At 58.6% G+C, this 27,282-nt stretch overlaps 10 protein-coding genes across 10 annotated transcripts; 4 read left to right on the top strand and 6 right to left on the bottom strand.

Annotated features, from left to right (window-relative positions):
- Nucleotides 1-827: 827 nt before the first annotated feature.
- Nucleotides 828-3,560, bottom strand: GGTG_07602 (hypothetical protein). Its single transcript, XM_009225426.1, has 4 exons — nt 3,471-3,560; nt 2,679-3,405; nt 1,572-2,600; nt 828-1,485 (listed from the first exon to the last, which is right to left on the bottom strand). The coding sequence occupies exons 2-4, from the start codon at nt 2,814-2,816 to the stop codon at nt 973-975; spliced, it is 1,680 nt and encodes a 559-aa protein (XP_009223690.1). The 5' UTR covers nt 2,817-3,405; nt 3,471-3,560; the 3' UTR covers nt 828-972.
- A 2,385-nt stretch (nt 3,561-5,945) lies between these two features.
- On the bottom strand, nt 5,946-6,536 carry GGTG_07601 (hypothetical protein; the record flags this gene model as incomplete). The annotated part of the gene is made up of 2 exons (XM_009225425.1): nt 6,277-6,536; nt 5,946-6,225 (listed from the first exon to the last, which is right to left on the bottom strand). Exons 1-2 carry the CDS (start codon nt 6,384-6,386, stop codon nt 5,946-5,948), a joined length of 390 nt encoding a protein of 129 aa, XP_009223689.1. The 5' UTR covers nt 6,387-6,536.
- Nucleotides 6,537-8,195: 1,659 nt separating this feature from the next.
- Nucleotides 8,196-9,246, top strand: GGTG_07600 (pectate lyase; the record flags this gene model as incomplete). The annotated part of the gene is made up of 2 exons (XM_009225424.1): nt 8,196-8,738; nt 8,821-9,246. 2 exons carry the CDS (start codon nt 8,196-8,198, stop codon nt 9,244-9,246), a joined length of 969 nt encoding a protein of 322 aa, XP_009223688.1.
- Nucleotides 9,126-11,450, bottom strand: GGTG_07599 (hypothetical protein). The gene is made up of 7 exons (XM_009225423.1): nt 10,947-11,450; nt 10,550-10,866; nt 10,399-10,483; nt 10,126-10,315; nt 9,663-10,042; nt 9,434-9,588; nt 9,126-9,325 (listed from the first exon to the last, which is right to left on the bottom strand). Exons 1-6 carry the CDS (start codon nt 11,328-11,330, stop codon nt 9,454-9,456), a joined length of 1,491 nt encoding a protein of 496 aa, XP_009223687.1. The 5' UTR covers nt 11,331-11,450; the 3' UTR covers nt 9,126-9,325; nt 9,434-9,453.
- A 244-nt stretch (nt 11,451-11,694) lies between these two features.
- On the top strand, nt 11,695-13,605 carry GGTG_07598 (hypothetical protein). The gene is made up of 2 exons (XM_009225422.1): nt 11,695-12,382; nt 12,516-13,605. The coding sequence occupies exons 1-2, from the start codon at nt 12,185-12,187 to the stop codon at nt 13,449-13,451; spliced, it is 1,134 nt and encodes a 377-aa protein (XP_009223686.1). The 5' UTR covers nt 11,695-12,184; the 3' UTR covers nt 13,452-13,605.
- Nucleotides 13,606-13,713: 108 nt separating this feature from the next.
- Nucleotides 13,714-18,339, bottom strand: GGTG_07597 (hypothetical protein; the record flags this gene model as incomplete). The annotated part of the gene is made up of 7 exons (XM_009225421.1): nt 13,714-14,295; nt 14,488-14,533; nt 15,177-16,088; nt 16,173-16,500; nt 16,681-16,943; nt 17,014-17,197; nt 17,316-18,339. The coding sequence occupies 7 exons, from the start codon at nt 18,337-18,339 to the stop codon at nt 13,714-13,716; spliced, it is 3,339 nt and encodes a 1,112-aa protein (XP_009223685.1).
- Nucleotides 18,340-18,684: 345 nt separating this feature from the next.
- GGTG_07596 (hypothetical protein) lies at nt 18,685-20,334 on the top strand. Its single transcript, XM_009225420.1, has 2 exons — nt 18,685-19,222; nt 19,293-20,334. The coding sequence occupies exons 1-2, from the start codon at nt 18,883-18,885 to the stop codon at nt 19,817-19,819; spliced, it is 867 nt and encodes a 288-aa protein (XP_009223684.1). The 5' UTR covers nt 18,685-18,882; the 3' UTR covers nt 19,820-20,334.
- On the bottom strand, nt 20,220-21,692 carry GGTG_07595 (fungal cellulose binding domain-containing protein). The gene has a single exon (XM_009225419.1). The coding sequence runs from the start codon at nt 21,318-21,320 to the stop codon at nt 20,475-20,477; it is 846 nt and encodes a 281-aa protein (XP_009223683.1). The 5' UTR covers nt 21,321-21,692; the 3' UTR covers nt 20,220-20,474.
- A 1,063-nt stretch (nt 21,693-22,755) lies between these two features.
- On the top strand, nt 22,756-24,011 carry GGTG_07594 (BNR/Asp-box repeat domain-containing protein; the record flags this gene model as incomplete). Its single annotated transcript, XM_009225418.1, has 2 exons — nt 22,756-23,270; nt 23,369-24,011. 2 exons carry the CDS (start codon nt 22,756-22,758, stop codon nt 24,009-24,011), a joined length of 1,158 nt encoding a protein of 385 aa, XP_009223682.1.
- On the bottom strand, nt 24,002-27,196 carry GGTG_07593 (hypothetical protein). The gene is made up of 5 exons (XM_009225417.1): nt 27,137-27,196; nt 25,498-27,040; nt 24,917-25,379; nt 24,776-24,843; nt 24,002-24,715 (listed from the first exon to the last, which is right to left on the bottom strand). The coding sequence occupies exons 2-5, from the start codon at nt 25,757-25,759 to the stop codon at nt 24,417-24,419; spliced, it is 1,092 nt and encodes a 363-aa protein (XP_009223681.1). The 5' UTR covers nt 25,760-27,040; nt 27,137-27,196; the 3' UTR covers nt 24,002-24,416.
- Nucleotides 27,197-27,282: the final 86 nt, after the last annotated feature.

The raw sequence follows: 27,282 nt of genomic DNA, 5'->3' as shown, positions 1-27,282 counted from the left end.
GGTAGCGCCAAAAGCACCCCATGTTCAGCCCCTACCAAATAAGGCCTAGCCTACATTTCTTTTTCAACATCAATCGCAGCATCAATTCGAATCCGCCCACACGCGTTTTAATCGATTGGCTAGTGCATACCCCTGGCCCCTGCCCTCGCTTTCACGAGTGACCTCCCCACTGTAGATTATTTAATCCGTAGGGGCTTGGGGAACCAGAAGCACGCCATAGAAGCGGCAGCCGCGCGGGTGCTGCAAATGGAATGGCTTTGACTCGTAATGCTGACAAATGGGTCCCATCGGCGCTCGCTCTGTGGCACTCAAGCGCGATCAATTCAGCGCGAAAGAGCCGTACCAGCTTGCACCTTTGCGGCAACGCGCTTTCCCGCCAATCCAACATCACTTGATGGTTTGATGGTACCTGATGGGCACGCAGCCTGTAGGCCGCTGAGCGCACGCGTGTGCCGCCGCCCATTCCAACGTTCCACCTCGCCCTGCTTTTGTCCCGCGCGGCGTGCGACGGCGCGGACCGGACGTCGGTGTTTGCGCGCAAAGGCAACCGCCGACATGAAAAGATGTTGGGCGGGGTAATGCAGCCTCGTCCAATGGATGCAACGGTGGTTGAGAATCGTGTTGGCAGAGCGCGCCGCACCTGCGTGGCACGCTCCAATGCCCTCGGCGGACACAACAAGTCGGTTGAGTTAACTCGGGAGAGGTCCGAACCAATCAGCCTGGCCGCCGGCCGCAGGCTAATGCAATGCGGGAGGCCTACCAACCCCAAGGGCTTGCTCGTTTCGGGGGAACATTGCGGCAGGACATTTTCACACATGGACAGCGGTGGGCAATCAAGGGCTTCACGCAACGTAGACATTATACTTGTTTATTTTCTACAAGCCATCGACCCACGGAGGGTATCGACAGCACTTCATCCATGACCGTATGGTACGACCCCCCATCACACCCAAACCCAGATTGCAGCACAGCCTAGGCCGCGGCGGTGGGCAGGCACTTGCATGCCGAGCTGACGCGCGAGATGACGTTTGTGCCGCAGGCCTTTTGCGCGTACTCGGGCACGACGGCGACGTCGGCGACGTACGTCTTGGTAAACTCGCCGCAAAACTTCTGGCTCTCCTCGAGGCGGCCGGCCGTCGAGGTGGAGCGCATGGCGCGCAGGCAGTTGTCGGCGCTGCAGCCCTGGGGCTTGCAGCGGGGCTTGCTCGTCATCTTAACGACGAAGGCGCCGCGCTCGATGGTGTTGACGAAAATGAAGCCCGACTTGAAGTAGGCGTAGCTGGCCCAGCTGCCGCTGAACTGCACCGCGCCGCCGCCGGGCTCGCTGTCGTCCTCGGGGTAAATGTCGAAGAAGGCGACCTCGCACACGCTGCCGCCAGTGGGGTCCTGCGGGATCGAGGACACGTCGTACACGCGCAGGCCGCTGGTGTAGCTGCTCTGGTACGAGAAGCCGTCGATGACGTACTGGTTGTGGTCGATACCGCGCTGTGGGGGGTACAAGGGGCAACAGTCAGCTACACATATTCTTTTTGTGGGTTGGCTGCGAATTTAGGCACGCGGCAAGTTCTTACCTGAGTGGCCTTGTACAAGCCGGTGTTCTTGGGTTTCTCAAGGTCGCGGATGTCCCAGATGTAGGTAACGGGGTACTGGTCGAAGCCCGGGCCGGCGACCTTGTCGAACTCGTCGTACTCGTCGTCCATAAGCAGGTACTCCTGGTTGTTAGGGTCCAGAACCCAGCCCTGGTGGGTGTAGGAGAATCCCTCGTACGAGGTGCGCGAAATGATTTTGGACGCGTTCTTGTCGGTCACGTCGTAAATGGTGAGGGTGTCCTCGTTGTAGCCGTAGCAGATATCCCTGCCGACGTACTTGGTATGCGGGCCGCGGTAGATGAGGCACTGCGCGTCGTGGACGTACTGGTCCTGGGGGTCGCATGCGATCTGCTTGGGGTTGGCAGGGTCCTTGAGGTCGAAGAAGATCAGACCTCCGGCGCAGCCGCTGGTGCGGGGGCGGGCGCCGACGGCAACGCCGTACTCGGCCTCCTCGTTGGAGAGGACGTTGTGGCTGGCTCCGATGGGCAGCCCGGTGAAGTGGCCGGTCAGGTCCGGGGTGCCAAAGGTCTTTGGGGCTTCGGCGTCGGTGACGGCCAGCAGCTTGGCCATGTCGAAGATCTGCACTCCGTGGCCGCTCTGCTCGCTGCCGATGAGCATGTAGTGCTTGTAGCCGCGGATCTCACGCCAGAGCGAGTTCTCGCTCAGGGTGCCGAACGTGGGCAGGAAGCCGACGTGGCGCATCTTGCCGGTGGGCAGGATCTCGATGAAGGACGTGCCCTGGAACAGACCGGCGGCGATGAACTCGCGGCCCGAGACGGGGTCGGACCAGCCCCAGGTGGAGCTTCCGACCTCGCCGCCGGCGGTGCCCCGCGGGGAGCCGATGGCGGCGTGGGGCAGGAAGTCGTAGAGGTCCGTGTTCTTGCACCTGAACGTATGGAGCGGGTCGCCAGGGATGGCGGCGGCGACACCGTTGACGCACTTGGTGTAGTTGAGGCGGGGCCAGACGCTTGAGTCCATCACGCCGGCGCTCTTCTCAGCGCGCCAGTGGCTCTATTCGACATAAAACAGGGTCAGCGGAGTTCACCTCGGCCAACCGACAAACTTCTTCAACGAGGCGCTTCTACTTACCATTTTCAAGTCCATGATGTGCTCGTGGATGGCACCGCTGTCGTAGACTTTGGCGCGCTCCATGTCGGGCTTCATCTCCTTGGCGACCGCGGCGGCGGCAGTGAGGGCCACTGCGCCCGTGATCTGGTTGATCCTCATGCTTGCGGCGGGAGGACGCGAGGTCCGGCGGCGTTAGACCAAGCGAATGGACTAAGGGGACGGAGGATACCAAGGCAACGACCTCGGGCGAATCACAGACCAAAAGGCGAGGAACGCAAAGAGAAGGCGGGGGGTTGGGAGGGAAAGGGCAGAGGAGGCGACACCGAGGCATGGCGGGCGGAACACGGGCGCTTTTATGGCGAAGCAAATCTCCCCATAGGCCAAGACATGACCTGCCACCCAAGACGTTGTGCTCGGCCGGGCTCAGGGGCGTGCTACCGAGACCCTGGGGCCCGATATCTGGGCCCGATATCTCGTGGGCGGCCGCGTGTGCATTGCGACACGGGATTAGTACGGCGACAGTGAACCGAAATCCTGCGTCTGCAAATTGCGACGTCAACAACAGTGCCAGAATGGGAAGGAGAAGGGAGGCTTGGCATGCCAAGTCAAGAGGTGTGGACTCATTGGTTGGGATCCCACCATGGAACCTCAGGAACCAGCCTCCTTGCGGTAGGTGCACGACACTGGGCATTCAAGGGCCGCAGACTTGGTAATCGGCTTCGTGCCGGGAGTGGTTGGCGAATGGCGTCTTGTCTGTCCCATTAGTTGGGCAACTCTTCCATGCCCGTCTGCTTCAATGAGGTTTGTACTCACCGCGCGCTGCTCTCCTCCATTCACGACGGCTACCGCAACCGCTCGGCACTTCAGCCCAATGGATCAAGCTTATCCCGAATAACACTCTCCATGGCGAGCACGGGCGACGGGGCCGGCCTAAGCGACTGAAGCTCAAGCTTAGGACAGAAGGAGCTTTGAGATAGCAGCGGGGTATTGACGTCTTGGCTCTTGGCATACAGCCGGCGCTAGCAAGCTTCGGGCAGGTCCTCGTGGAGGGGCACATGCGGGGAGGTGGGGCCTACGAAAGCGGTTGCATTGCGGCTGACGCTCCCGGGCGGCACAGTTTTTGGTGCTGAGGTCGGTGGGGTGCTGGTGCCAGTAAAGCCATTCTCGCCTCGCCGCCTGCGCCGTGCCGGTATCCGCGCACTTATAAGCTCCCGTCGTTCTGAAAGCTTGTCAAGTGAGCATGGGCGCGGTGCCAAGGTTGGACCCCGCCCACCCGTGAAGATTGGTGCGAACCTTGATGGCACCAACTAACCGCCTCGTCGCGAAATTGCTCGTTGATGCGCCTATTTTCTCGATGGCGCGACATGTAGACTGTAATCACCCTTTCGGCGATTGTTGTGACTGTCTGCTCCTCGTCTCTCTTTGATCCATGCTGTCATTCCCGCCACCTTGTCCAATCAGTACTCAACCCATGCCCCAGGAATCGCGCACAGAGGCTCCTCTTCCACGGAACCATCGCCCTCTTCTTCCCGTTCCACCATCGACCAGAACTCTCCCACCAGGCCATCGGTGTGCTGCGACCACCAGAACTTCCAGTCTTCTGGCCGGGGGCCACCTTTGACACTTATTAACCGCACATCCGGGAGCGGCACCTCATCTTTGTAGTTGGGCCTAAAGATATATTCCCGTTCCCAGTTCCCGCCCATGAACTGTTCCACCACGGTTTCCCAGCCACGTCCACTGATTCCGCTCGTGTTTAGCATGAGTTTAAACCAAGCGTAGATTAGCTGATCAAGGCAGTCGGCGGACACCGGTTGATACTTTTTGTGGTCGTACCAGCATCTCTGTAGCATCGCCTTGCAGTCCAATAGGATCTCTCGAGAGGTATCTCCATAATGCTCTCGCATTTTGTTGGAAATGAGGTCTCTGAAGAGCTCGCAATACGCAGCGAAAACCTCGATTGGCTGCCACCACATGTGCCAGAACTGGTAGTTCATCTCATTGATGACCTCGAGATAAATATCGTAACTTTTTGGCCGCAATGGCTTTGAGGTGTCCAGGATACCACCAAGTAGCTGTCTGGCTTGGTCGATAATCCAAAGGCACGGTTCGAATTGCAACACAGTGTCGACGAGTGCCGCTTTGAACGACTGCTCTCTATCGTCGACAAAGAAAGCCCCCAAATCATTGTCGTCTAATGTCGACTCGATGACGGCTTTATACGCTTGAAGAATTTGCTCCGGTCGGGAACCTGTGCGTGACTCCAGGTAGAAGTCCACAATGGGAGTGCCATACCCAATCGGTTTGGAATACATGCGGCGTTTCCTGTGGTCTCTTTTTTCCGAGGGAGGATGAGGGCCACGGCTCTAGTTAGCGGGCGAACAGATTAGCCGTCAAGCAGGGATCGAGGTGAGTCGCAGGTCTAAAACCTAGGGCGGCTTTTATAATATACCGTCGAATTGCGCAAAATGATTAGTCGACCTGTATCCGCCCCGTGGTTCAACAGGAATGCGAGGACATCCCATTGTCTCTCCATAATCGCTACCTAAGCATTTGATGTCAGCGACCGGAGTCTTGCGATACATACAAGCTTTTTCACTCACCGCAGCCAATGTGACCTCTCTGCACGACCGGGCAGTTGAAAGTAGATCCCGCGGTCCTAGCTCGCGCGTTTGGAACAGTCGGCGGAGTTTTGGAATGTCACCGGCTCTAATCGTGTTTATAATGACCGTGGAAGCCGTCAAGTTATGCGAGCGGTATGTCGTCATGTGATGGAGCCATCCTGTCGTAGAGTGCGTGATGGAACTTTCTATGACGAGGTTACAAATCCACTGTGGGAGCTGGACTTTCAGCCAGAAAGGGTCGTTCTCGGCGTGATACCCACCTCTCGTGGCCCCTGGACAGCGAGGGCACTGGCAGTGACGAGAGGGGAAGTGTACCTCGACACATCCAGTGAGCTGAGCCAGCCCGATTCGGCGGGATGACCCTAAAAGGCGAGGCGACCGCATCCCACCCGGGGACAAACTACACTGTTTAGACGAACGGGTCTCCTTGAGAGTCGCATATGCAGTGGCTTCCTGTCCATTTCCAGCATCAGGAGCTTCCAGCATCCGTCCTTTTCCGGTACCGGGGTGGCCCATTAAAGCTCCTGCGTTAGGTACACGGATCTCAACACGAAGTTGCTGCACCAGTGTCCTTTGGAGGGTGACGGCCAGTTAGTTCGCAATTAATGCCTTTCCGCCTATGGACGCGCGTCGTGCAAAATGCCTTGCAGCAATTGGCAGACACTCACATGATGTACGAGAGCTTGGCTTGCATCAAAAAACCGCTCGCCCGGGCCAGGCGAGCCTCATGCTGAGCCAAGACATCCTTCTTGAGCACAATCTTTAGAGTTGCAAACCGGCGCCGGGCGCTTCCGCGACCCTGGGCCTTCTCGAGCTGCGCGTGAAGCTCCCCCGCCACGCCCTGTAGCTCCTCCAAAACCTTTTGACAGTAGGCCTTGGAAAAGGCGAGAACCGCTGCGGTTTGGGGCGGGATGTCGGCCTGGTCGTCGATGGGGATGGCTAGGCTAAGATCTGCGACATGGAGCTAGATCAAGTCGATGGTGTCGCGCAGCGACGACGGCGCGCCGTCGAATTGCTCGTAGAGTTTCTTGATCTTGATCCCTACATCGACGATCTGGACCGCGAGCCCGCACCCACCGGCGATGATGCTGAATGGATCAGACATGACGTGGAGCAAGCGAGATCAAGCGGTGGCTTGTGGTATTGGAGGCTTCTTGTTCGGGTTGCAATCGCTGAGGGGTACGATGTTGCAGGAATGAGAGGGAGAAAGCGCGGGGAAAGCGACGAAGCCCAAAAGAAAAAGCCAGGGCGAATGGCAGTCATCGTTTGCGGCTGGCGGTATGCGGTCTGCAGGGTAAATGCCTTGGACCATTTGTGGTGGTCAGGCTGTGTGGCTGTACTTTGTATGCCCAGCCGGTATTGATGCGCCCAAGGCGGAATCACACCCCGGAAATATCATTAGGGCACTACATTCGGTGTACAGCGCCGGCATCGGGGCGATTGGTGTCGTTGCACGAGCCGTCGCCATCTGGTCGAGGGGTTTTCCGGCACGACAAAAAGCGCGCTCTCTACTTGCCCTCGTCCTGAGGGCTTTGAGGGCGTGTAGGCGAGGACAAGGTTTAACCCTGCCGTGCTTGGAAGTCTTTGCCGGTAGCTCATATTCCTGATGGAACGGCCCTTGCCGTCAGCTTTCCATCATGGTATAGATGCCGGAGAGTAAAATGGAGGCGAGAGGTAACTAGTGGTGGATTTGTAATCTCGCCGACGGGAAGGGGAGAGATTTGACGGTATAGTCGAGGGCTTCTGGATAGGGATATAAAGCGATCGGAAATCACCCTTTGCCAAGGTCCCGACCTGGGACCCACCCACGGCTGAGGACCCCCCAACCAGTACGGCAATCGCGAGGGGCAACTGTTCGCCGGCTGCAACGGAACAGCGCCACCCTATAAGGCCGTCGCCCGCCCGCCGGGGCATCACCGACAGGGGCCGGACCGCGCCTTCTACGAGGCCATCAGGACCAAGAGCGGCGGCAAGTAGAAAGACGACGCCGGCGCGCTGTGGCATTGCGAGGCACGCGCGCGGTCAACAGCAGGGACTTGGTCTTGTGCCCTCGAGAAGTTTTGTGTCCCTGCACGGCTGTTGCTACTGACATCTGGGCCCGAGGTCTTTGGCACTTTTCTTTGTCTGTCCTTTCTGTGTGAGCTATTGTAGTTTACCGAACTGCCTGGCGGGCGGACCATCAGCCGCACCCCACCCACACGCAAACTCATATTTCAATTATCAGCCTGCCCCTGGGCTATATCATGTCTGCAGCCGCCTAGAGAACGAAGGGCTTGGCCAGTTGCCCTTCGGGGAAAGACGTAGCGTTGTCTTCTATCCCGGCGTCCAGATTTCCCTCCAATGGGGTGAGGTCAATCGGGAGTTGTTTACCCCAGCCCGGCAGTCGTGGATCCACAGCGGCTGCTTGGCATCCAGATGAGCATCTCCCGCCGCTCCAAAGCGGCATCTCCACGATGGCGACATCACCCCCGCCGCAGATCCTCGCCCGATCTTGAGTGCGGGGCGGGAACTAGCAGCCAGCGGCGCCATGCGCGCCCCCCACCAAAAACCGTTCGTCCCCGGAAGAATTATGGCTCGCCGCCCTCCCCCTCCACCACGCAGCTGGGATTGAATATAGATCCTCCTGTAAGACTCGCGCTTGGCTGTGATCAAGTGTTCGCCGTGGCGCGTTTGAAACATGACCGGCCCACGTCTTCGATTCTCAGCACGCCCGGCGGGAGGGGATGGTATCCATCCATCTCCAGGATGGGTTGACGCGACCACGACAGTCGACATTCCGCCAAGTTCTAAAATGTATAAAAGGAAGGCCATGGCTAGCATTCTGTGGCTGTAATGCTTACCTATGCCACAAGCCCTCACCGCATCCGACCCCAGACAAGCCCACCTCGCCACCACCACTTCCTAGACCACCAAAATGCGCTTCGCCAGCATCGCCCTCCTCCTCGGCCTCGCGGTCGCCTCCCCGGTGCCCGAGGAGCACGAGCTCGCGCGCCGGCAGGCGTCGCAGGCGTGCAACCTGGGCTTCTGCACGCAAAACGGCGGCACGACGGGCGGCGCGGGCGGGTCGACGGTGACGGTGCGGACGCTGTCGCAGCTGCAGGAGGCGGCGGGGCGGTCCGGCCCCCTGACCGTCATCGTGTCGGGCTCCATCTCGGGCTCGGCCAAGGTGCGCGTGGCGGCCGACACGACCATCTACGGCGAGCGCGGCAGCTCCCTCAACGGCGTCGGCCTGTACGTGCGCCGCGTCAAGAACGTCATCATCCGCAACATGAAGATCTCGGGCGTCAAGGCCTCCAACGGCGACGCCATCGGCATCGACGCCTCCACCAACGTTTGGGTTGACCACTGCGACCTGCGCGGGGACCTCAACGGTGGCAAGGACGACCTCGACGGGCTGCTGGACGTGTCCCACGGCGGAGACTTTGTCACCGTGTCGTACACGTACTTCCACGATTCGGTAAGTTTGTAGTACAGGTGTCCAACAAAACCATCATCGACAAGACTCACCCGCTAACGCGCACCCCCTTTCCCACCCGCAGTGGAAAGCCTCGCTCGTCGGCCACAGCGACAGCAACGCCAGCGAGGACCGCGGCAAGCTCCGCGTGACGTACGCGCACAACCACTGGAAGGACGTCAACGCGCGCACGCCGCTCGTGCGCTTCGGCACCGTCCACGTCGTCAACAGCTACTACGAGGGCCTCAAGTCGTCGGGCATCAACACCCGCATGGGCGCCCAGGTCCTGGTCCAGAGCACGGCCTTTTCCAACAGCAACAGCAAGGCCATCTTCTTCGCCGACTCGAGCCAGACCGGCTACGCCGTCGCCGAGGACGTGTCGCTCGGCGGGTCGCAGAACACGGCCCCGAGGGGCTCGCTCACGTCCTCGTCGCTGCCGTACCGCATCTCGGGCATCGGCTCCGGCAGCGTCGCGGGCACTGTGCCCGGCCAGGCTGGCCAGCGGCTGTAAATTTCTTGTCGGCGAGACCTAACCATGACCGGTATTCGGTGGATTCTGCACGATTTCGACCGCTTCGACTTTGCGGTGGCTATCTTTTGGTGTGAATATTTCTCTCTCCTTCTTGCGTCCATATTGCCTTTTGTATATACTTCTCTCAACCCTCCTTGCAGCCTCCCAGGATACAAGTATTACATACCTTGGTAGATAGGTACCCTTTTAAGCCGATACTGTTTCGTCCTTCTTCTTCAACCGTGGGAACATGAGCCATGAGACGACAACCAATGCCAGTAGCCCCAGCACAATTGGATGGAGAACTTCTACACCCTTCTGCCCAGCGGCAGCACCAATAATCTGCATGCTCCCGTGTCAGCTGCGACAGCCTCCCAGATGTGGGAGAACAGGATGTAAGATTTGGGTTTGCTCACAAAAGGAAACACTGTCCCGCCGGATCCGCCCATGGCCATGCCGAAGCCGAGGGCGCTGACGTGGAGCTTCTTGGGCAGAAGCTTGGTGGCCATTATAACGGCGCCGGGAAACATGGGTCCTAGGAAAAAGCCGAGCAGAGCGACGGCGACGGCCGAGACGACAAAGTTGGGCACGAGCCAAAACACCAGCTCCAGGGCGACGCACGCGACCAAGTAGAGCGAGATACAGAGGCGCTCGCCGAACCGGTCCGTCACGAAGCCCAGCAGGGCGCGGCCCAGCGCCATGCCCGCCCAGAAGCCCGAGCCGGATATTCCCGCGTCGTACGGCGAGGCATTTCGGACGCGGAGCATGAAGGTGACGATCCAGCCGCCGAGGCCGACTACAAAAGGGTCAGCAACCAATTGGCACAGGAGTGGCTGCTTATTGGCCGAAAGAACAAGCCAAAATGGAACGGTCGCGTACCTTCGACACCCATGTAGGAGAAAAAGAAGAGGCAGCAAAGCCAAGTGACCTTGGACCGGAGAGCCTCGCGCGTACCAGCGCCCTTGGACTCAGTGCCGTGCTCGTTCTCATGCGAGGCGCGGTAAACGGCCCCAGTCTTTTTCCAGAAGAGGACGGTCAGGCCGACCAGCTCGAGGACACAGATGCCGACCTAGAAGAAAAAAGCATTCAGTACTCATCAGTGAACCCAGGCTATGTGCTCACCCCCAAGGGGAAATTCCGACGCAGTCATACCATTAAATAATAGTAAGTATACCAGGGCAGATTATAAGTGACAATCATCGACGTGGCAATCAGGGGCGCAAACAATGCCCCGAGCCTATCAAGCAAGCAACACCCATCGTCAGCAGTCTCCTTCGGCACATGACCGCGGCGGCGAACTCACGAGTACATGGAGTGCAGGATGCCCTGCAGGGCGTTTGCGTTCTGCATGACGCCGAGCCAGGCGCAGAAGCAGGCGTCGAGCAGGCCGTTGCCGAAGCCCGAGATCATATTGGCGACGACCAGGACCGGGTACGGCGGGTGCGCGGCCAGCACGGCGTAGGTGACGATGTGGCACAGCGGCGCCATGACGGCGACGCCGCGCTGGCCGAGCACCATGTGAATGCGCGCGTTGGTGAAGGACGCGAGCGAGTAGCCGACAAATGGCGTCAGGAAGATGAGCGACACGGTGGTATAGGACAGGTCGTAGTAGCGCTCGAGCTGTGGGGGTGTTGTCTGTGCGTGAGCAGGTCGACCTAGGGATTTGTAACCCTATCAGATGGGAGGGGTAAATGGCGTACGTAGGGGAGCAGGGCCCCGACCACGCCGTCGTTGAGGCCAGCGATGGCAAAAGACAGAAACACGAATGCCAGGCGCCCCATGTTGCCCCGGGGCATATTCCATTTCTCGGCGGCCGGTTCGGTGTTGGCCGGGGTTGCTGGCGCTGACCCGACCCCGCATTCAGCCTCGGTCGCCACTGGCGATTCTTGCTTCCCCGTACCGGTCGCATCCGGCTCCTTTTTCTCGTCGTCTCGCGGCGATGCTCGGCCCTGGGCAGCCGTGTTGTCCTGCAGTGCGCTCATGTGGCTACCCTTGCTGAGACGCCGGCTGAGCTTCTCATCGTCGACGGGCTGCGCCTCGACGACATGGACCTTGGGGCTGGGGGGTCGCTCTGACTCGGGCATGGCCGCTTTTGTCAGGTCATTCGTCTGGAAACGTTTGTTTTGCCTGACACTGCCCGGCGCTGGCGCAAAATGACCGAGACAATCCGCTATGTGACAGCGCTTTTTTTTTTTGCTATAAAATGCTGAAGCGGTGGACAGTCAAAGGACTGGGAAGGTTCACTTTTGACTTGGGCGATGACCGAACGATCCACTTCATTGCTACCAAATCTTGATTGGCGGCGACGGGCCATGCCCGAATATTTGCCAACCATGCGCAATGCCCAGATCGGACTTGCCACATTCGGCCGTGCCGCCAGCAGGTAAGGCTAGGCATGGCCAAAAGGTAGGTACCTACCCACCTATGTACTAGGTAGGTAGGTAAATACTAGCTTCTAATAAGCTTAGCTTCTAATGCCCGTAGCGAGGTGTTCCAGGTGGGAGCGCTCTGGAGAAGAATTAGTGGCTACCATTTGCTGTCGTCAAACGAAGCCGGTGAGGGCAAAGTGAGGCAACTGTGGTTGTTGGTTCGAGGACTGGTCATGCCTTGGGCCACCGGCCCATTTTCCGGCCACCCACAAGGCAGCGAGGCAGACTACACGCAAGCCACCCTCCTACCAGCATTTCCCCACGTGTGAAGAATTCGCTGGCTCGACCGATGCGCGCCCTACTTCTTCCCGCCGCTTCCTCCACCTATAAACACAACACGCAGCGACACATTCGACCCATGACTACGGGCCAGACAACCCCAGCTTTTCTTTTTTACCCCCCAACCCAGGCCTGGTCTTTTATTCCTTGGCCGCTTCTTCGCCGCAGGCCGTACTTCCCAGCCTGCAGCCCAATAGAAGGTCGGTCGCACCAAGCGCGCCCGGCCAGCAATGCCGTCCCCTCAAAAGCCCCGAGGGGAACGGAGCCTCGGAGGTCTCATCTTATGGCTCCCTGCGTACAACAAAATCAAGAGCGAGGAGCGTCCTACGAGTTATGACGGTGCACAGCTCTCCAGGGCGGCGCATAACCACCCGGTTGTCGTCCTGTCCTCAAAGCAGGACCAAGACGGAGTCGTGGTGGTGCTCCTGGTATGTTGGAGACTTTACCGAGCGATATCATCCACCTCGTCTTTGCTTCTCTCTCCCCTTTATGGCATGATTTCTTTTATGTAGCCCGAAAATTTGCCCTTTTTCCTGGGCCGGTACTGACGAGAATTTCCAGATGACCACTTTCGGTGGGAAAACTTTGCAAGAGTACGCCGGCGAGAGAAGCTCGATATCACATCGCGAAAAATTAGCTTCGAAACATATTCCTATACATCCATCGCCCACCCACGGGCCCCATCATATCACACTTCAAGCATGTGGAGGGTCCGACAGGCTAGCACGGAACAGTTACGTCATCACCCAACCGCTGGTGAGAGTCAAGTTCACCGTGCTGGTGGAGTACGGCGACGTAATCGGAGGCACATGGGCCAAGAGGTTGGACACCAGCTCTCACCACCGGCTACTGAGGCACGCCCAGTTTATGGAGCCTGTGGCAGGCATGCAGGCTGTCCAAAGGTCTCTTGGCACTGCATCGTCCACTGGGACAAGGGGAGTCCGTCGGGAGGAGGAGGCTATCACACTGGGCCCTCCTGTGGCTTGGAATCCTCTCGCCAAGGCTGCAGTGGTAAAGGCGGTGGGCAGAGTTGCCCCCATCCAGCAGAGCTTCGAGTTCAGAGTCGAGAATGGCTCCTCCTCCAACCTCTTCAGCCCAAGCCGCCCTCGCCAGCCCGAGGCCCCTCGCAACCACAGCGGGCCCATCCACAGCGATCGCCTTCTTATCTCGGCTGCGGCCAGACAGGCACCCCTCAATTTCGGACACCATCACCACTACGGCAGCATCGCCCCGCAGAGTTCGGAGCGGAGCCCGACAGCCTTACCCTCTAGTTGGGTCACTGTTGATATACCTGCCGCCCCCCTGGTCCCCGCCAGGAGGTCCACGCCATCTGTGCAGGTCGAGCGATATCCAACCACCACATTGCTGCCAACCTACTCACACCCCCCACGCAGCCATCACCCCGACACCCAAGACCCGCGTTGCAATGCTATTTCAGTGGTGCTGCTCGTTGCAGTGTTGGTTCTGGTTACATACGCTAATTTCCCTGACTCCTAAGCCGCTGTATCAACAACACAGAGCTGTACTGTTAGCCTACCAACTCGTCTGCATGTTATTTCAACCTTTGTATAAGCAAAGGACCTCCTTCCTTCTTATAATTAGTTGTTGCCAGTTGTTTTTAAATAAAGTTCCTTCGGAGCCGTTACTTGAAAATTTTCACGTAAATGAACGCAACTGCATACAAAATGAAGTAAAAGGTAATATAGTTTAATGTACAGCTGTCACAAAAGAGGCTATCACCCAGGGCCGGCACGCTGTTCTAGGCCTTGGCACGGAAGATCTGCACGGGTGTTATGCCCAGGTTGTGGGGATTCTCGGGGCGCACTTGGATCGCCGACTGCTTGTGGGCCTCCTTGGTCGGCGCTAGGAACAGCAGCTTCACCGCCGGGTCGGCCTCCTTCGCCGACTGATCATTGAGTGTGATCGGAGTGATTGCTGATGCCCCAAGCATGTTCGGAGAGTGGGCCGACGGGCAAGCGTGTGAAACGAGCTCTAGGCCCGCAGCCTTGCGGAAATTGATGTCGGTCTTGAGGCGGCTGATGACCATGGCCACCTCTTCCTCCTCGTCGTCGCCCTGGGTTTCGGCGACCACGTTGTTTATGGCAGCTTGCAGGCGCTGCCGCTTGTTCGCCGAGGCAAGCGGAGTCTCCTCGTATGCGGCACGCTTGCCGCCACTCCGAGAGCCGGTGGGGGCAATGCTGATGGCCTTCTGCTTGGCCGGCGTGCCCAGGGTGTCTCGCTTGCCTGCCATTGTGGACGCGCACTCTGAGTCCGACTCTGGGTCTGAGTAATATGCGAGCGCGTCTTCGTCCTCGTCGGGGGCTTCTGGTACCGGCTCGGGCTTAGTGATTGACGGCTCGTATGGTGAATGTATTCGTATCTTACCCGGTACCTACCTTAATCACCAGGCTGTGTCTACCACACCAGTCAGGCTGTGTTTACCATACCAGCCAGGTTGTGCTTACCAGGCCAGCCTTGCCTATTACCTGGGCCTAACAACGGGCACCCGGTGCTGCGCCAGGCGGATGCTTACCGGGCACCCGCCGGCATCAACAGGGGTGCGGTAGTGGGTACCGCGCCTGCAAGAGAGGGATATCACGGTAGGTAAAAGGGCGCGAGGGCCCAGGCCGCGTGCCACCCCTTTCTTCCTTCTCTTTAGAAATCTAGATAAGCCTACAATAGATCCTATCTTGCACCGTTAGTCCGCCATACGTCTTAATGTATTTCACCTGTATATGGCCAGCCATTTTGAGGCCGCCGTTGCCACGAGGAGACTCTCTCCAGACGCTTCCCGTGGCGCTCCACAAACTTCCTCCATTATCACCACCGCTTCGCGAGTTCGCCCCTGCCCCTGTAGAGTTCGTGCAAGTTCATGCATAACTTCCAGCGTCATCACCTCCTTCTCCCCACACGTCCTTTTCACCTGTTCAAGAATCTGCAGTTGCAAGGTTTCTGCTTTTTCCCACAGCTCCTGGTGTTGATAAGCCCACGAAAGGCGCACAAGGGTTTCCAATGTGTGGGGGTGCTCTTCCCCTAACACTTTGGCTTGCTTTTCTGCAGTTTGAGCAAGCGATAGCTCCGCCTCCTTGTATCGCCTCTCGAGCAGTAGCCCAACACCAAGATCAAACATGGATGTAAATGTGGCTCGGTGCTCCTCACCCAGAGTCCTTCGATTCCCTTCCAATACCTGAACACCTAGTGCATTTGCCTCCTTGTGCTCACCCAGCGAGCGCATCGCGCGACAGTCGTTTCTTGGCGATCAAGGTAAGCTCATGATCTTCCCCGAACAACTTTTTTGCTCTCTTCAACGCTTCGTTTCCCAACGCCTTCGCTTCCACCAGTCGCCCCTGGCTCCTTTTTGTTTCGGAAAGGTTGCCCATTGTCTCCACAGTAAAGCTGTTATCCCTGCCGAGCAAGACTTCTGCTGCTATGAGCAAATCTTTCCACAGTTCTGCAGCTTTGGAAAGCTTGTCCTGCAAGTGATATGCCATCCCCAGCCTCTGCATTACCTTCATCGTTTCTAAATGCTCTTTTCCCCACAATCTTTCGCGGATTTGGAGTGACTCTTCCAGAAAACTCTGGGCAATCTCGCCGCGATATTCTTGCAGCCTCAGCCCAGCAATATTGTAGAGGAGGAGTGCCCTTGCGGTCCCCGATTCCTCGGTCTCTTGGATCTGCGGCTTGAGCACTGCAGAGGCGTGCGGGGCAAGGCAGAGACATTCATCTTTGTTCTCAAACTGCATGCCGTCGGGATAGCTTTGACTGGCCACGACAAGAGCATGCGTTGCGAACTCGGATGCGATGCCCTCGTTCTCCAGCCACATTCGCGTGGCCAGTTGTACGAGGCGGTGCATATCCACAGTGCCATCGTTGTTCTCGCTCACGAGAGAGAATGCTTTCAGCACGCTGAGCGAAGGCTCGAGGGCACTCTCCACGGCGACGAGAGGCTGGGTCGTCCGTCCATGGCGGTCGCCTTCGGAGTGCTCCGCTTCCAAGCTGGCCTTGAGCTGAACAGGGCTAGTTCTAGATGCGAAAACCGAGCGTAAGGCCATAAACGCCTTGGCTGCTCGGCGCGACCGGGAGCCGGCTTTCCGGTCCAAGTTTTGCTGCTGTTTCCCCTCGTGGTTGCTGCGGCTTGACTGCTATTGCACATCATTGTCGTAGTTCGTATGTTCGTCCGCGACGCCGCCGAGCTCTTGTCTCTGTTGCTCCTCATACATAGATAACAGCTGCCTTGGGATTGCCTGTCGATCGAAGAAGCTCATAAGGGACAGCAATTTGCTGGCAAAGGGATTCTGCTTCTGAATCTGCCTGAAGGTGAGGATCCAGGTTTTCATGACCGCCCGAGGGGTTTCCGACTCCCTGTCAATGGCTTCGAATTCTTTGCTGAGGATGTCAACGAGGCTGTCGTCACTCTCGTCGAGTATGGCGATATACTGCCTGACAGAGCTAGTCTGCGCATTCATGTAGGCGGCTGCTTGGACCAGCGGCCAGGGGCAGGCCACCAAGTCGGAACGAGAGCGTCGAGAGATCTGCGGGGTCGAGGCTTCCGTTGTCGAGCTTCGACTTGAGGAGCTCCAGCGAGTTCTGAGCCTCCATAGCCTCCACCTCAATCGACCTCTTTCCCCCTAGGAGCATGCTCCCGGCCTCCTTGTTCCTGGTGGTAATAGGACGGAGCCGTTGGAGCAGACCGGGATGTACATCCCGACCCCTCCACCCGACTCACGGAATAACACCTGCGCATCGTCTGCGTTGTCAACGACCATAAGCCACCGGCCGGCTTTCTCGCTCGCGAGCCAGTCCTTGACCAAAGACAGCGCGTTGCCGGAGTCTTCGGGGCCGTCGCGCCTTGAGATCTTGCATTGCTGAGCAATGTCTAGGTATGACTTGCGAAACCGTTCGGCGGTGCCGTCGTGGGCCCAGAAGATCCCCACGTCTGGGAGGGCGGCTCGGAGTTGGAATAGGTATGCAACGGCGATTTGCGTTTTCCTGGTGGTGTCGCGTAAGCATCACACAACCGTCACCTGGAAACAAAGGGGAAATGGGCTCAAAGACCTACCCGACGCCGCCTAGGCCGTGGATGCATGCTCTTAGATGGGCGTGGTTCTTCTCAGGGGCCTTTCCCGCATGCCCGAGCTTGGCTGCCAGTTCCTTCAGAATGTCCGAACGGCCGATGAAGTCGGGATTCTGGCAGTATGGAACAATGAACGGTGCGGTGACTTCATGGGAACGACCGATCTTCTCTACAAGGTGGGCAAGTACGATTTATTAGCAACAGGGAGCTAGGTATTCAGCTACAACATGCCTAAGCCTGGGCGGTAAATATCTGAATACATGGAAACTCGAGATTTGAAGACTAACCAGACTCTTCTTTTGCGCGCAGCTCACCCGCCGGGATCGTGCAGAGGAGCTGGCGAGCAAAGGCGGCGGCGTGACCCGCCGCACACTGCTTCCACTCGTCGTTTTTGTGCGAGTCTGCATAGTTGGATATCCCGCGAATGATCAAGCACTTCCTGTTGATCTCCACGCCGGCTGCCACCATGTCGACACACCGCGCAAAGCCGTCGCAAAGCTCGCGGATCCTTTCCCTCTCCTCCCCGTCTCGAATCACTTGATCTCCTATAGCAACCATTCCTCTGTGGAACACAAGCGTCTCCCGATCCTCGTCTTGACGTGGGGGACGCTTGACTAGCTCGAGCCCGTGACATTTATCGCAGTCACCCCAGTCCCCCTGGTGGTGATTATCGGATTTGAACAGCTTGTCGGAGTCGGGCGGAGGCAGTCGGAATTTGTGGCCATGCCTTTTGTTATCTCGTAGTCGTTTGAGCTGCTCCGAAAGCCGTGCTCGCACCTCCTCAGGGTCGAACTCGTAGTCTGAGATAAGTACGTCCAGCCCACTCAAAGCCCGACGATCAGGATATTCCATCCGGCCCTTATCGAGGACCTCTCGACCTCCTGGCTTGAACCTTCCATACGCATAATAGATAGAAGGGGGATTCCCAGAAAGCGGATATCCGACGACAACATCTCCGAGGTGAATGTCTTGCAGGGGGTTGGCATGGGGCGGACTTGATGGAATACCGCCTCCGATCCCGACAAGCAAGGTGATGCGAATTGCGGGGAAGGTCCGGAAAAGCTGGCTTGCGAGATGGCCAGAGTTGACATTGCCTTTCTTGGAATCGAGGAGAGTGGCTAGAACGACGTTGTGGCGGTTGATCTCCCCGAAAAGATAAGTGTATTCGTTGTATTCTGTGTCGTAGCCCGGTGCGAGGTGATCGACATCAAGCATCAAGCGCGCGGGGAGGAGTTCGATATCCCGGACAGCACAAATCCATGCGACGTGGTAGTCTTGCACAGTCAGTCGCTTCCGATCCTGCGCGGCCATCTCGACATGGTGCACGAACGGGAATTCGGGCTCCGGCAACGAGATTGATGGAACAATGCTACGGTATGCGATAAAAAGACGGAGGGGCTAGGAGAAAGGCAAGAAGCACGACAATGAGCAACGGAGGGAGAAAAGAGTGAACGGCGTAAAGTAGGAAAGGCTGGGCAAGTTCAGTCGCAGATTTGAAGGCATCCATGGATATGGTGGGGCAGGGCCTGGTGCTGGCTGCCTGCGCAGGCATATGGGTCCACAAGGGCCCCCTGGGGGACTTGGCGGAGGCTGGCGGTTGCATGCGTCTGTCCGCAGGCTGCATGCTCCGGTGCCCGACTGCAGTTCTTGTGGCAGTGCGCGTGGAGGAGGCAGCGCGAGGCGTATTTGAAGTGCCTGGGAAAAGTGAGCGCAATGTGGCGAGTCTGGGGCCTTGCCATTCAGGGCCTGCATAATCGGATAAAGCCCAAAAGCGCCCAAGAAACGAGGGGAGCTGACAACCGGGCTATCTCCATCGTCGCCTGCCCGCCATCAGGTCAACCTTCCAATTAGCAAATGTCAGAAGGACCCGGCAGCCCAGGCTCTGGAGCACAGTCGAACCGGGCCGGGCTTTTTCGCAAGATTTGGCCCGTCGCAACCAACGACAGCAACCTAACGCTGCACGGCTTCCGGCGGTTCAAGACCTCTCACCTTTTGAACCTGCGCTTCCTAGAGGAGGAAATTGCCGAGCTAGATCATCGCCTCTACCAGGCAGGCCTTTCCCTGCAGATCGAGCCTTCAGTCACGGATAGGCTGGGACTCAAGCACTGCAAGCGAGACGCCCAAGTGCCAGATCCCGCCGAGGTGATCAGCCAAGAGACGGTGGAGGCTCTGCGGAATCTTTTGAAGCAATATGGCGAGTCCTCTTCCTGATGCCATCCCGCTGTTAGATCTGGCTTCTAACCCGTCGCCTGCGGGGGGAACAGACGATGCGCTCATTGCGTTCAACCAGATCATGTCCATGGAAACCTTTTCGCTCATCGACGACGAAAAGCAGGCCAGCCTCAGGACGGATCTGACGCTGAAGGAGGTCTACAAAACCAGGCTTCTCAGGGCAGATCTCCCGCCACGGTCCCGTACGGACCCGTTCCAGAGGCAGTTCCACAAGATCCTTCGGGCGTTCCGCTACCGACAGATATCCGGGCGCGCTGAGCGAAACCCGGAGGGTCGAGAGCCGCTCGGCCACCCAGGCGGCACCTGGGGCCAGCAGAACACGGCTCTCATCGCTGGTGTTCTGGGACGCGTGGCAACGACCGTGGTCGTGGCCGTCTTTCTCGTGGCTCCAATGGTCGCGTTGGTGTTGGTGGAGGATCGGGTGAGGCAACTGGTCATAAGCTGCGTCTTTATCCTGGCCTTTTCCTTTTTGGTGGCCCTGACGCTGCAGATCTCCAACTTTGAGATGATGGCGATATCTGCGGCCTACGCGGCCGTGCTCTCCACATTCATGTCTTGAACCTGTTGTATTCAGCCAGCAGCAGCGCTCTCACATGGAGTGGCCTCGCTGGCGCTTGGGCATGAACCCTGAGTGGCAGGGCGGCACAGCGGCCAGGCTTGACCTGCGCTGTGGGCGGGGGATATGTGGCTGCATGCGATGGGACACTCGTGCAGCACACTGTAGCCGGGCAAATGTGGCGACGGCCAATGTTTGATGTCACGCAGTCGAACCAATCCAGTGCGCTGCCAAAAGTAAATCCACTGTGCTTTACTCTGTACCAACACTGTTCTTTATGCTGTGTAACATCTGATTGGGCACAGCTCGAGGTTGCCTTGTGTCGGGCGCGGAACGGAAGAAGAAAAAGGAAGAAAAAGAAGGAGTAGTAGAAAATGGAGCCATACCCCGGCCAATGCTTTTACACAAACGGGCAAGGGCTTGGGGGGTTAAGCCGGGCGTATCTCTCGCATCTGTCCAAATATAACATCAAAACGGCGGGTTGCCTTTGCTCAAGCAGTCGAAATGAATCATTGTAGACGAGGGGTCGTCGAGCAATCGTGCCATCCGACATTGTTCTTTTTCCACGCCCACCAGCTTTCCAACATCAGCTACTCCATCACCCGTATGTACAAGCGCCAACCGCACACTCGCTCATCATTTCCCGCCACATCACCTCCTACTCCTTGGCCTGGAACTGGTTGAAAAAGTCCCAAGAGTACTTGGGGGCAAACGCCACGTTGGACCCCTGGTCCGACTGCGAGGGGTTGTGGTCCCCGTTGTGGATGACCCAGGTGACGGGGTACCCCTCCTTGCAGTTCTTGTACTCGACCTTGACGTGCTTCCCGCCGTTGGGCTGCGGCTCGCTGATGGCGGTGCAGCCGTTGTTGCGCACGAAGCGGTCGCGCATGGCGCGCCCGCCCTGCACGTTGAGCACCGAGTCGCTGGTGCCGTGCTGGCCGTAGTAGGCCACGGGCTCGGTCCCGCCCTGGCACCCGGACAGCTGGCTGCCCGACAGCGGCGCGATGGCGCGCACGTCCTTTGGCCGCGCGCACGCCCACGCGAACGAGATGCCGCCGCCGTAGCTGAAGCCCGTGGCGAACCGGAGGCTGGTCTCGATGCAGAGGTCGGCCTCGACGGCCTTGACGATGTTCTCGACAAAGGTGATGTCCTGGCCCCCCTGGTTGGCCCAGCCGTTGCTGATGCCGTTTGGCGACACAAAGATGGCGCTGTTGTTGGACAGCGGCGGCAGGCCGTAGTAGGCGATGGTGCCGCCGCCGCCGTTGGCCACCTGCTGGGCCGTGCCGCCGAGCGCGTGGAAGGTGAAGACGAGCTTGTGCGCCTTGTTGCGGTCGTAGTTGTCGGGTAGCTTGACGATGTACTGCCGCCCGCTGATGGTGGCCGTCGCGCCGTTGCGGATCGTCGGCGTCTTGCCGCAGCCCGCCGACCGCGCCGCGCTGGCGGTGCCGACGAGGAGGATGATGGCTGCTGCCGCGAGGGCGAGGAGGCGGAGTTGGTGCAGCATTTTGGAGGTCTTGGGCTTGAGTCGTCCAAGATGTTTGTTGCGATGGAGGATGAATCCGTCGCTATTCCCAGTTGGGGCAGATGGAAAGAGGTCACTTTACTTTATATCTTCCTCCGTACCGGCTCCGTCGTCGTCATCAACCCCTTTTCTGGGGTTTCTATTCTTGTTTCCTCGCCCACGATACGTATCCTTCCCAACCTGATCCCGGACACATCTCCAATGCCAAGGACAGGCGCCGGCCTGAGATAATTAAAACTTTTCACCCAGTGTTGATGAACTATGCTTGGCGCGTATTGTTCCATATTCGAAGTTGCTAGCACGTAACAGAGCTCATATGCGCGCGACTTGGCTCCAGAGCCCGTGATGATCTCCAGACTGTGGCGCCGCGGCGTCGCGACTTTAACCGGAGCCCCAGATTCGAAAGACCCATGCTCTCCCCGCAGATCTACACGCGGCAGATCGGCAGAGCCTCGTTTGCAAACAAGACCCATAAACGATCAGGGCTTGGGGCTCCGGGGAGGCAGCAGCCAAGATCCATAGCACAAGGCAAATATCGGCGAGGCCAGTGATAGTAGACGGCGCCAACAGACCCGTCGGTAGATGTCTCCCATCATCAATCGCAGACCAAGAAAACCCCGTGTCGTCCCACGTGGGCACAGCCGGGCAGTATAGGCTATTTTGCCAGCCGGCAACCGCTCCTGAGGCTGTGCGACGAATAGCAGGACTGTGGGTTGCGTGGTTTTCCAGAATCCAATCGTTCGAGGCCGGCAGATCCACGCTAGATTTCTAGAAGCTCTCGATCGTAAAGCCCATATGCAGAAGATGGCGTGTAGTGTTCAACCGAGTCACCTCAAAGCTCACATACATTCTCATGGTGACCTCCTGGACGCGGCATCACCAAGGGCAGACCACTCTTTGCCATCCGATCGCACCTCGCCAATGTGCCGCCCTCCCGGCCGAGCGCCAAATAAGCAGCATGTGGCAACGAGATCGCAAAAGCTCTGACGGCCTGGATCAGGCCTTCCCGCGTCGGATCAACTCCAGTCCCCCGCCGGGTACCTGAACAGCCCTCGCGGCTAAAATGGGGTGCAGCACAAACACACGAGCCGCTCCAGCCAGACGCCTCTGTGCCTTGATCCCCGCACGCTTCCCCGCGGCCAGCAGGTGCAATGTAATTGGAGCCGACTCTCGCGTAGGTGCTAGGGGCGATCGGCTCGAGGGAGGCGAAACGGCACCACTGTCAGGCAGAAAGAATATTGCCTGCGGCTGGAGCGGGGAGCGAGTTGGTGCTTTATAAAAATCTTCGCGGGTCACTCCTTCAGCGGTGGCATCCGGGAGTGCCAGGGCAGCCTGCTCACCCTGGCCCCCCTGAACCGCGCGAACTTTGAAGCCATTGGAGCTGTCCCGGACCCAGCCAAGAGACACCCCAGTCAGGATGCGCCTCCTCCCAGCCCTGTGCTACGCCGCCTCGGCCTCCACGGCGGCGGCGGCGGCCTGCACGCCGCGGCCGTGGAGCACATTTGCGCACCACACCATCTTCAAGGCGCCCGCGAAGACGCGGCTTGTGTACCCGCGGCAGGCGGAGCTGTCGGACGGGCGGCTGATCGTGACGGCCAGCTTCTTCGGCGGGCCGTCGCCGGCCTACTTCCCCGTCTTCGAGAGCACCGACGGCGGCGCCACGTGGGCCTACATCTCCAACATCACGGACCAGGTCAACGGTTGGGGCATGCCTGCGCAGCCGGCGCTGCTGGAGCTGACCGAGAAGATCGGCGACTATGACGTGGGAACCGTCCTGGCCTCGGGCAACAGCTGGAGCAACAATGGCACGCGCATCGACGTCTACGCCAGCAGGGACAAGGCGCGCACGTGGGAGTTTGTCAGCCGCGTGACCGAGGGCGGCAGGCCCAACACCACCAACGGCGCCACCCCGGTCTGGGAGCCGTACCTGATGTGAGCAAGCCATTTTTTTAACGATGGTGTGACGGACAGCAAAAAAAAAAAAAAAAAAAATAGAGGGGAACAGAAGCTTACTCTCTCCCTTTACACAGGCTCTACGACCACAAGATCGGCGCATTCTACTCGGACCAACGCGACCCCAAGCACGGGCAGAAGCTGGCGCACCAGACGTCCACGGACCTCAAGACCTGGGGCCCCGTGGTCAACGACGTGGCGTGGCCCGAGTACATGGCGCGGCCGGGCATGACGGTGATCGCGTACGTGCCGCCCATCAAGAAGTACATACTGGTGTACGAGTACCCGATCGGCAACCAGTCGTCGCACGGCTCCCACTACCCGGTGCACTACCGGCTCGCCGACTCCCCGCTGCTCTTCGACGGCGGCGACGACTACCCCATCGTCATCGACGGCAACTTTGCGCCCAACGCGTCGCCGTACGTGGTCTGGACGCCCGAGGGCGGGCCCAACGGGACCATCATCGTGTCCGACGCCGACTACGACGACCTGTACACCAACACGGCCGGCGGCGACCCGGACAGGTGGGTGCGCAACGGGACGCCGCAGCCGGGCGCCTACAGCCGCTCGCTGCACGTCTTCAACGGCCGGCCCGACCGCCTGGCCATCATCGGGGGCGACACCTTTGACGGCGCCGTTCCGGACCTGACGCTGAGTGTTGTCAGCGTCAAGGCGCTGCTCGCCAACAAGACGGACACGCCCCACATCGCGGGGAAGTAAAGATGGAGGAAGCAGCGGGTGTGAGACGGGGTGCTATTTTGGCAGAGAGAGGAGGGTGGTAGAAGAATGTTTAGCAAAGGAGACCGGATGCTTCCACGCCATCTTATGCAACACCCAAAACCTCATTGTGTGCAGGCACGCGTCTCGTTGGCATCGCTCTCTGGGGTTTTGAAAGCCGGTGGTCGAAGAGAAGGGTATCTAGCTAGACTCAAAAGGAAATAAAAGACAAAAGGGCAAGTCTGCCAAAGCCGTTGATAGAGTATTCCGTTCCTGGTATTATCCTGGCCTGCATCATCCAGGCAACCACGCCGCCCACGTGTTCCGTATATAAGCCTCCCTGTTGGGCAGTAAAGTCTGTTCATTAGTATGTTTTTGTTCCTTTTTTTTTGTTCCATTTCCCCTCCCTCAATCCTGCCTCACCCCCGCTTCTATCACCGTCCGCGACCCGTACATGGACGACGGCCGGGTGAGCTCGAGCTCGTCCGACTGAAGCTGCGACTTTTGCCGGGGGTACGACCGACTCTGGCGGCGGTTCCCGGACTTGTCGCCGCTGCCGACGCCGCCCGAAGTAGTCCAGTGGGCGGCCGCCTTGAGCCAGGCGGGCGCATAGCGCGACGCGAGCGGGCGCATGGACGCCATGCAGTTGGTGATGATGTAGGTGCTCGTCTCGATGATGGACCAGCCAACGAGCTCGACCGACGCGACTGGACAGGAGATGGGTTAGCGGATGGTCCATTGGTGGGAGGGAGGGTGGGGAAACTTACGGGTTCGGTCGCCGAATGCAGATGTTTTGAAAAAGGTTGCGGCGCGTAGTATCGAGGCAACCATGCCGCTATTCGAAGAACCACGTCTGCCGTTAGATACGGCACCAAAGAGGTATGTCGGAGTCCAGATCTACAACTTACAAGCTCCCAACCGCAAAAATCAGCACCAGCGCGATCCTCTTGGCGACGGGCAGCTTCAGCTCCCAGACGGTCTGCAACGGCAAGGCGATAACAATGGCGTCCAGGATGATGCCCGGAATGGCCTGGCTGTGAAAGAATGCTTGGACGTCGATGCAGACGCCGCCGGGCAGCGACTTGTCCCACCAAAAGGCGATGGGCCGGCACTGGAAGCAGGCCGTCACAAAAAAGGCCAGCGACGTGGCGACCAGCAGGCCCAGGACGACAAAGGCCAGCGTCCGCATGGGGCCCTTCCAGTTGAGCACGCGCAGGTACAGGAACACGATGGCCATCTTGGGCAGGCACATGGACACAAAGTAGATGAGCTCAAAGGCGAGGATGCACTGCGCCCAGCCGGTCAGCTTGGCCGGCTCGTGCTGCTCGAGGTACTTGACGTGGTGGCCGACGCCGCCGACGCGGGTCATTACTGTTTACGGACAGAAGGGTCTGGTCAGTCTTGTTATGGATCTTCGGCCAGGAAGAGGGCGAGAGAGGACGGGAAGCCAAAAAAAAAAGAAACAAAAAAAAGAAAAGAAAAATCCTACCCAACCCCATAGCACACATGGCCAGGTTCACAACATAGGCGGCCACGAGGAACAGGTCGTCGAGGAACACCACCGACGCGACGGTGAAGTTCTTGGCCCAGAAGCGGAGCGCCATAAACACCGAGGTGAGGACGATGAAGGCGATCGAGATGCCGTCGAGCACGTACCCCTGGCTCTCGGCCAGCCTGTCTGCCGCCGCCCCGACACTCTCCGCCCCTCCCCCTCCGCCCATCAGCGGCAGCATCGTGAACCCTGGGGCCATCTCCCCAGACAGTGGTCGTGCGTGGTGCGTGGTCGATCGGCGGGGGGCTCGTGTGTGAGGAGTGGTTCGATCGGCAGCACGTGACGCGGGCCTTCGTTTTTCGTATGTGAATGGGATGTTGTGGTGTCGACGAACGTGCCAGCGAGAGGGACCTAGCTACCCAGGTAGTTCCCTGCTGTCTATGCGGGAAGGAAAGGCAAGACGCAATACAACGAAAGAAGAAAAAAGCAAACAGAGGTTCGCGATCGACAGGCGGCGGAGCCCATTGCATACATACATAAGCAACGTGGGGAGAAGAGAGGGAGGGAGCAAAAACCCGGTAGCAAAAACAACAACAGGCTACCGGCCCCCCCTGTCGTCTCTATCTTAAATAAAGCCTTGCGAGGAACGAGGCGGCTTGGCAGGACCGCGGTATCTGGCATCTAAGGGCCGACTAGACTGGAAAGCAACGAGGCAGGCTAAGAGAAATGCGCCCCTTATCTAGGGCTAGGAGGTTCCGAGTTCCATACGTCTACCAGGCGATACAAGTTGGGGGGTGTCTACCCGGCCCAGCCTGTTTCGCTTTCTCCTCCTCCCCCCTGTGCCTATCCCCCGAGATCCTCGGCCATGCTTGCGTCAGGGCAGGCCCAATTCCCGGCTTCAGGTTGTTTGTTGGTCATTTCTCTCCACCGCCCCCACCGTCTCTCTCGCTATCCTGGTAGGGGTAGCGTCATGTCGCCATCACTGTCACTTTTCACTGTCGCCATGACAGGTGGCCGTCGCCGAAAGCCTCGCTGACATGCCATGCTGCCCCCCCTCCCTGCGTCTTCTGCGGGAAGGCGACCTTCGTGGTAGCATGTGGAGTTCTGTGTCAGCCCTTAGTGCCTCCACGGGGCTGCAACCTTGACATTTCCCGACTCGCTCGCCAGCCCAAGAGAGAAGGCAGAGAACCAAAGGAATCTCGTTTCGTCCGCCGAGAAAAGCACAACAAGCGAATCTGTAAGGCCGGCCCCATTCCACCACACGGGGCAAGCGGGCCCTCTCGTTTGGCAATGACTCGCGCGCCCGCACCAATGGGCGAGCCATCCAGACGGTCCCAGCCAGCCTGCGGAATTGGTACTATACAGTACCTAAGGGGCCCCGCTCACACGACACGGCGGCGGCCGGGGATGATGCGTCAATAGCGCACCAGCCTAGAACAAATAAGAAGGCGTCGACTGGTCAATTTCAGTGCCAGCTGCGTGGAAGCGAAGGGCCGGAGCCCACTTTTCCGACTCATTCACCATCTCCTTTGCGACTTCGCTACCTTCCTCGAGAAGATTAGCGAACATGGATAGGTAGCCTTGTTGGTCTCAAGTAGGTAACATGACCGCGGAAGAACGAGAAGAGGAGACCAACCGACAATGTCATGGACAATGTCATGTCGCAAGAGAGCGAAAGCAAGAGATGGAGAGAGAGAGAGAGAGAGAGAGAGAGAGAGAGAGAGAGAGAGAGAGAGAGAGAGAGAGAGAGAGAGAGAGAGAGAGAGAGAGAAGAAGAAGAAG

Source organism: Gaeumannomyces tritici (genome assembly GCF_000145635.1).
Source record: "Gaeumannomyces tritici R3-111a-1 unplaced genomic scaffold supercont2.4, whole genome shotgun sequence".
NCBI lineage: Eukaryota > Fungi > Ascomycota > Sordariomycetes > Magnaporthales > Magnaporthaceae > Gaeumannomyces > Gaeumannomyces tritici.
This window is presented reverse-complemented; position numbering and strand designations above follow the sequence as displayed.

Excerpts from the sequence above, each read along its gene's own strand:
- GGTG_07593 (XM_009225417.1), bottom strand. The coding sequence starts at position 25,759 with ATGGCCCCAGGGTTCACGATGCTGCCGCTGATGGGCGGAGGGGGAGGG. Across the intron at positions 25,380-25,497 it reads CATGTGTGCTATGGGGTTGG|TAATGACCCGCGTCGGCGGC; the intron begins GTAGGATTTTTC and ends GTCCGTAAACAG. Across the intron at positions 24,844-24,916 it reads ATTTTTGCGGTTGGGAGCTT|CGGCATGGTTGCCTCGATAC; the intron begins GTAAGTTGTAGA and ends TTCTTCGAATAG.
- GGTG_07598 (XM_009225422.1), top strand. The coding sequence starts at position 12,185 with ATGCCGTCCCCTCAAAAGCCCCGAGGGGAACGGAGCCTCGGAGGTCTC. Across the intron at positions 12,383-12,515 it reads GAGTCGTGGTGGTGCTCCTG|ATGACCACTTTCGGTGGGAA; the intron begins GTATGTTGGAGA and ends GAGAATTTCCAG.
- GGTG_07596 (XM_009225420.1), top strand. The coding sequence starts at position 18,883 with ATGTCAGAAGGACCCGGCAGCCCAGGCTCTGGAGCACAGTCGAACCGG. Across the intron at positions 19,223-19,292 it reads GAATCTTTTGAAGCAATATG|ACGATGCGCTCATTGCGTTC; the intron begins GCGAGTCCTCTT and ends CGGGGGGAACAG.
- GGTG_07602 (XM_009225426.1), bottom strand. The coding sequence starts at position 2,816 with ATGAGGATCAACCAGATCACGGGCGCAGTGGCCCTCACTGCCGCCGCC. Across the intron at positions 2,601-2,678 it reads ACATCATGGACTTGAAAATG|AGCCACTGGCGCGCTGAGAA; the intron begins GTAAGTAGAAGC and ends TATGTCGAATAG. Across the intron at positions 1,486-1,571 it reads GCTTGTACAAGGCCACTCAG|CGCGGTATCGACCACAACCA; the intron begins GTAAGAACTTGC and ends TACCCCCCACAG.
- GGTG_07599 (XM_009225423.1), bottom strand. The coding sequence starts at position 11,330 with ATGCCCGAGTCAGAGCGACCCCCCAGCCCCAAGGTCCATGTCGTCGAG. Across the intron at positions 10,316-10,398 it reads ATACTTACTATTATTTAATG|GTCGGCATCTGTGTCCTCGA; the intron begins GTATGACTGCGT and ends TTTTTCTTCTAG. Across the intron at positions 9,589-9,662 it reads GCGGGACAGTGTTTCCTTTT|ATTATTGGTGCTGCCGCTGG; the intron begins GTGAGCAAACCC and ends GGGAGCATGCAG.
- GGTG_07595 (XM_009225419.1), bottom strand. The coding sequence starts at position 21,320 with ATGCTGCACCAACTCCGCCTCCTCGCCCTCGCGGCAGCAGCCATCATC.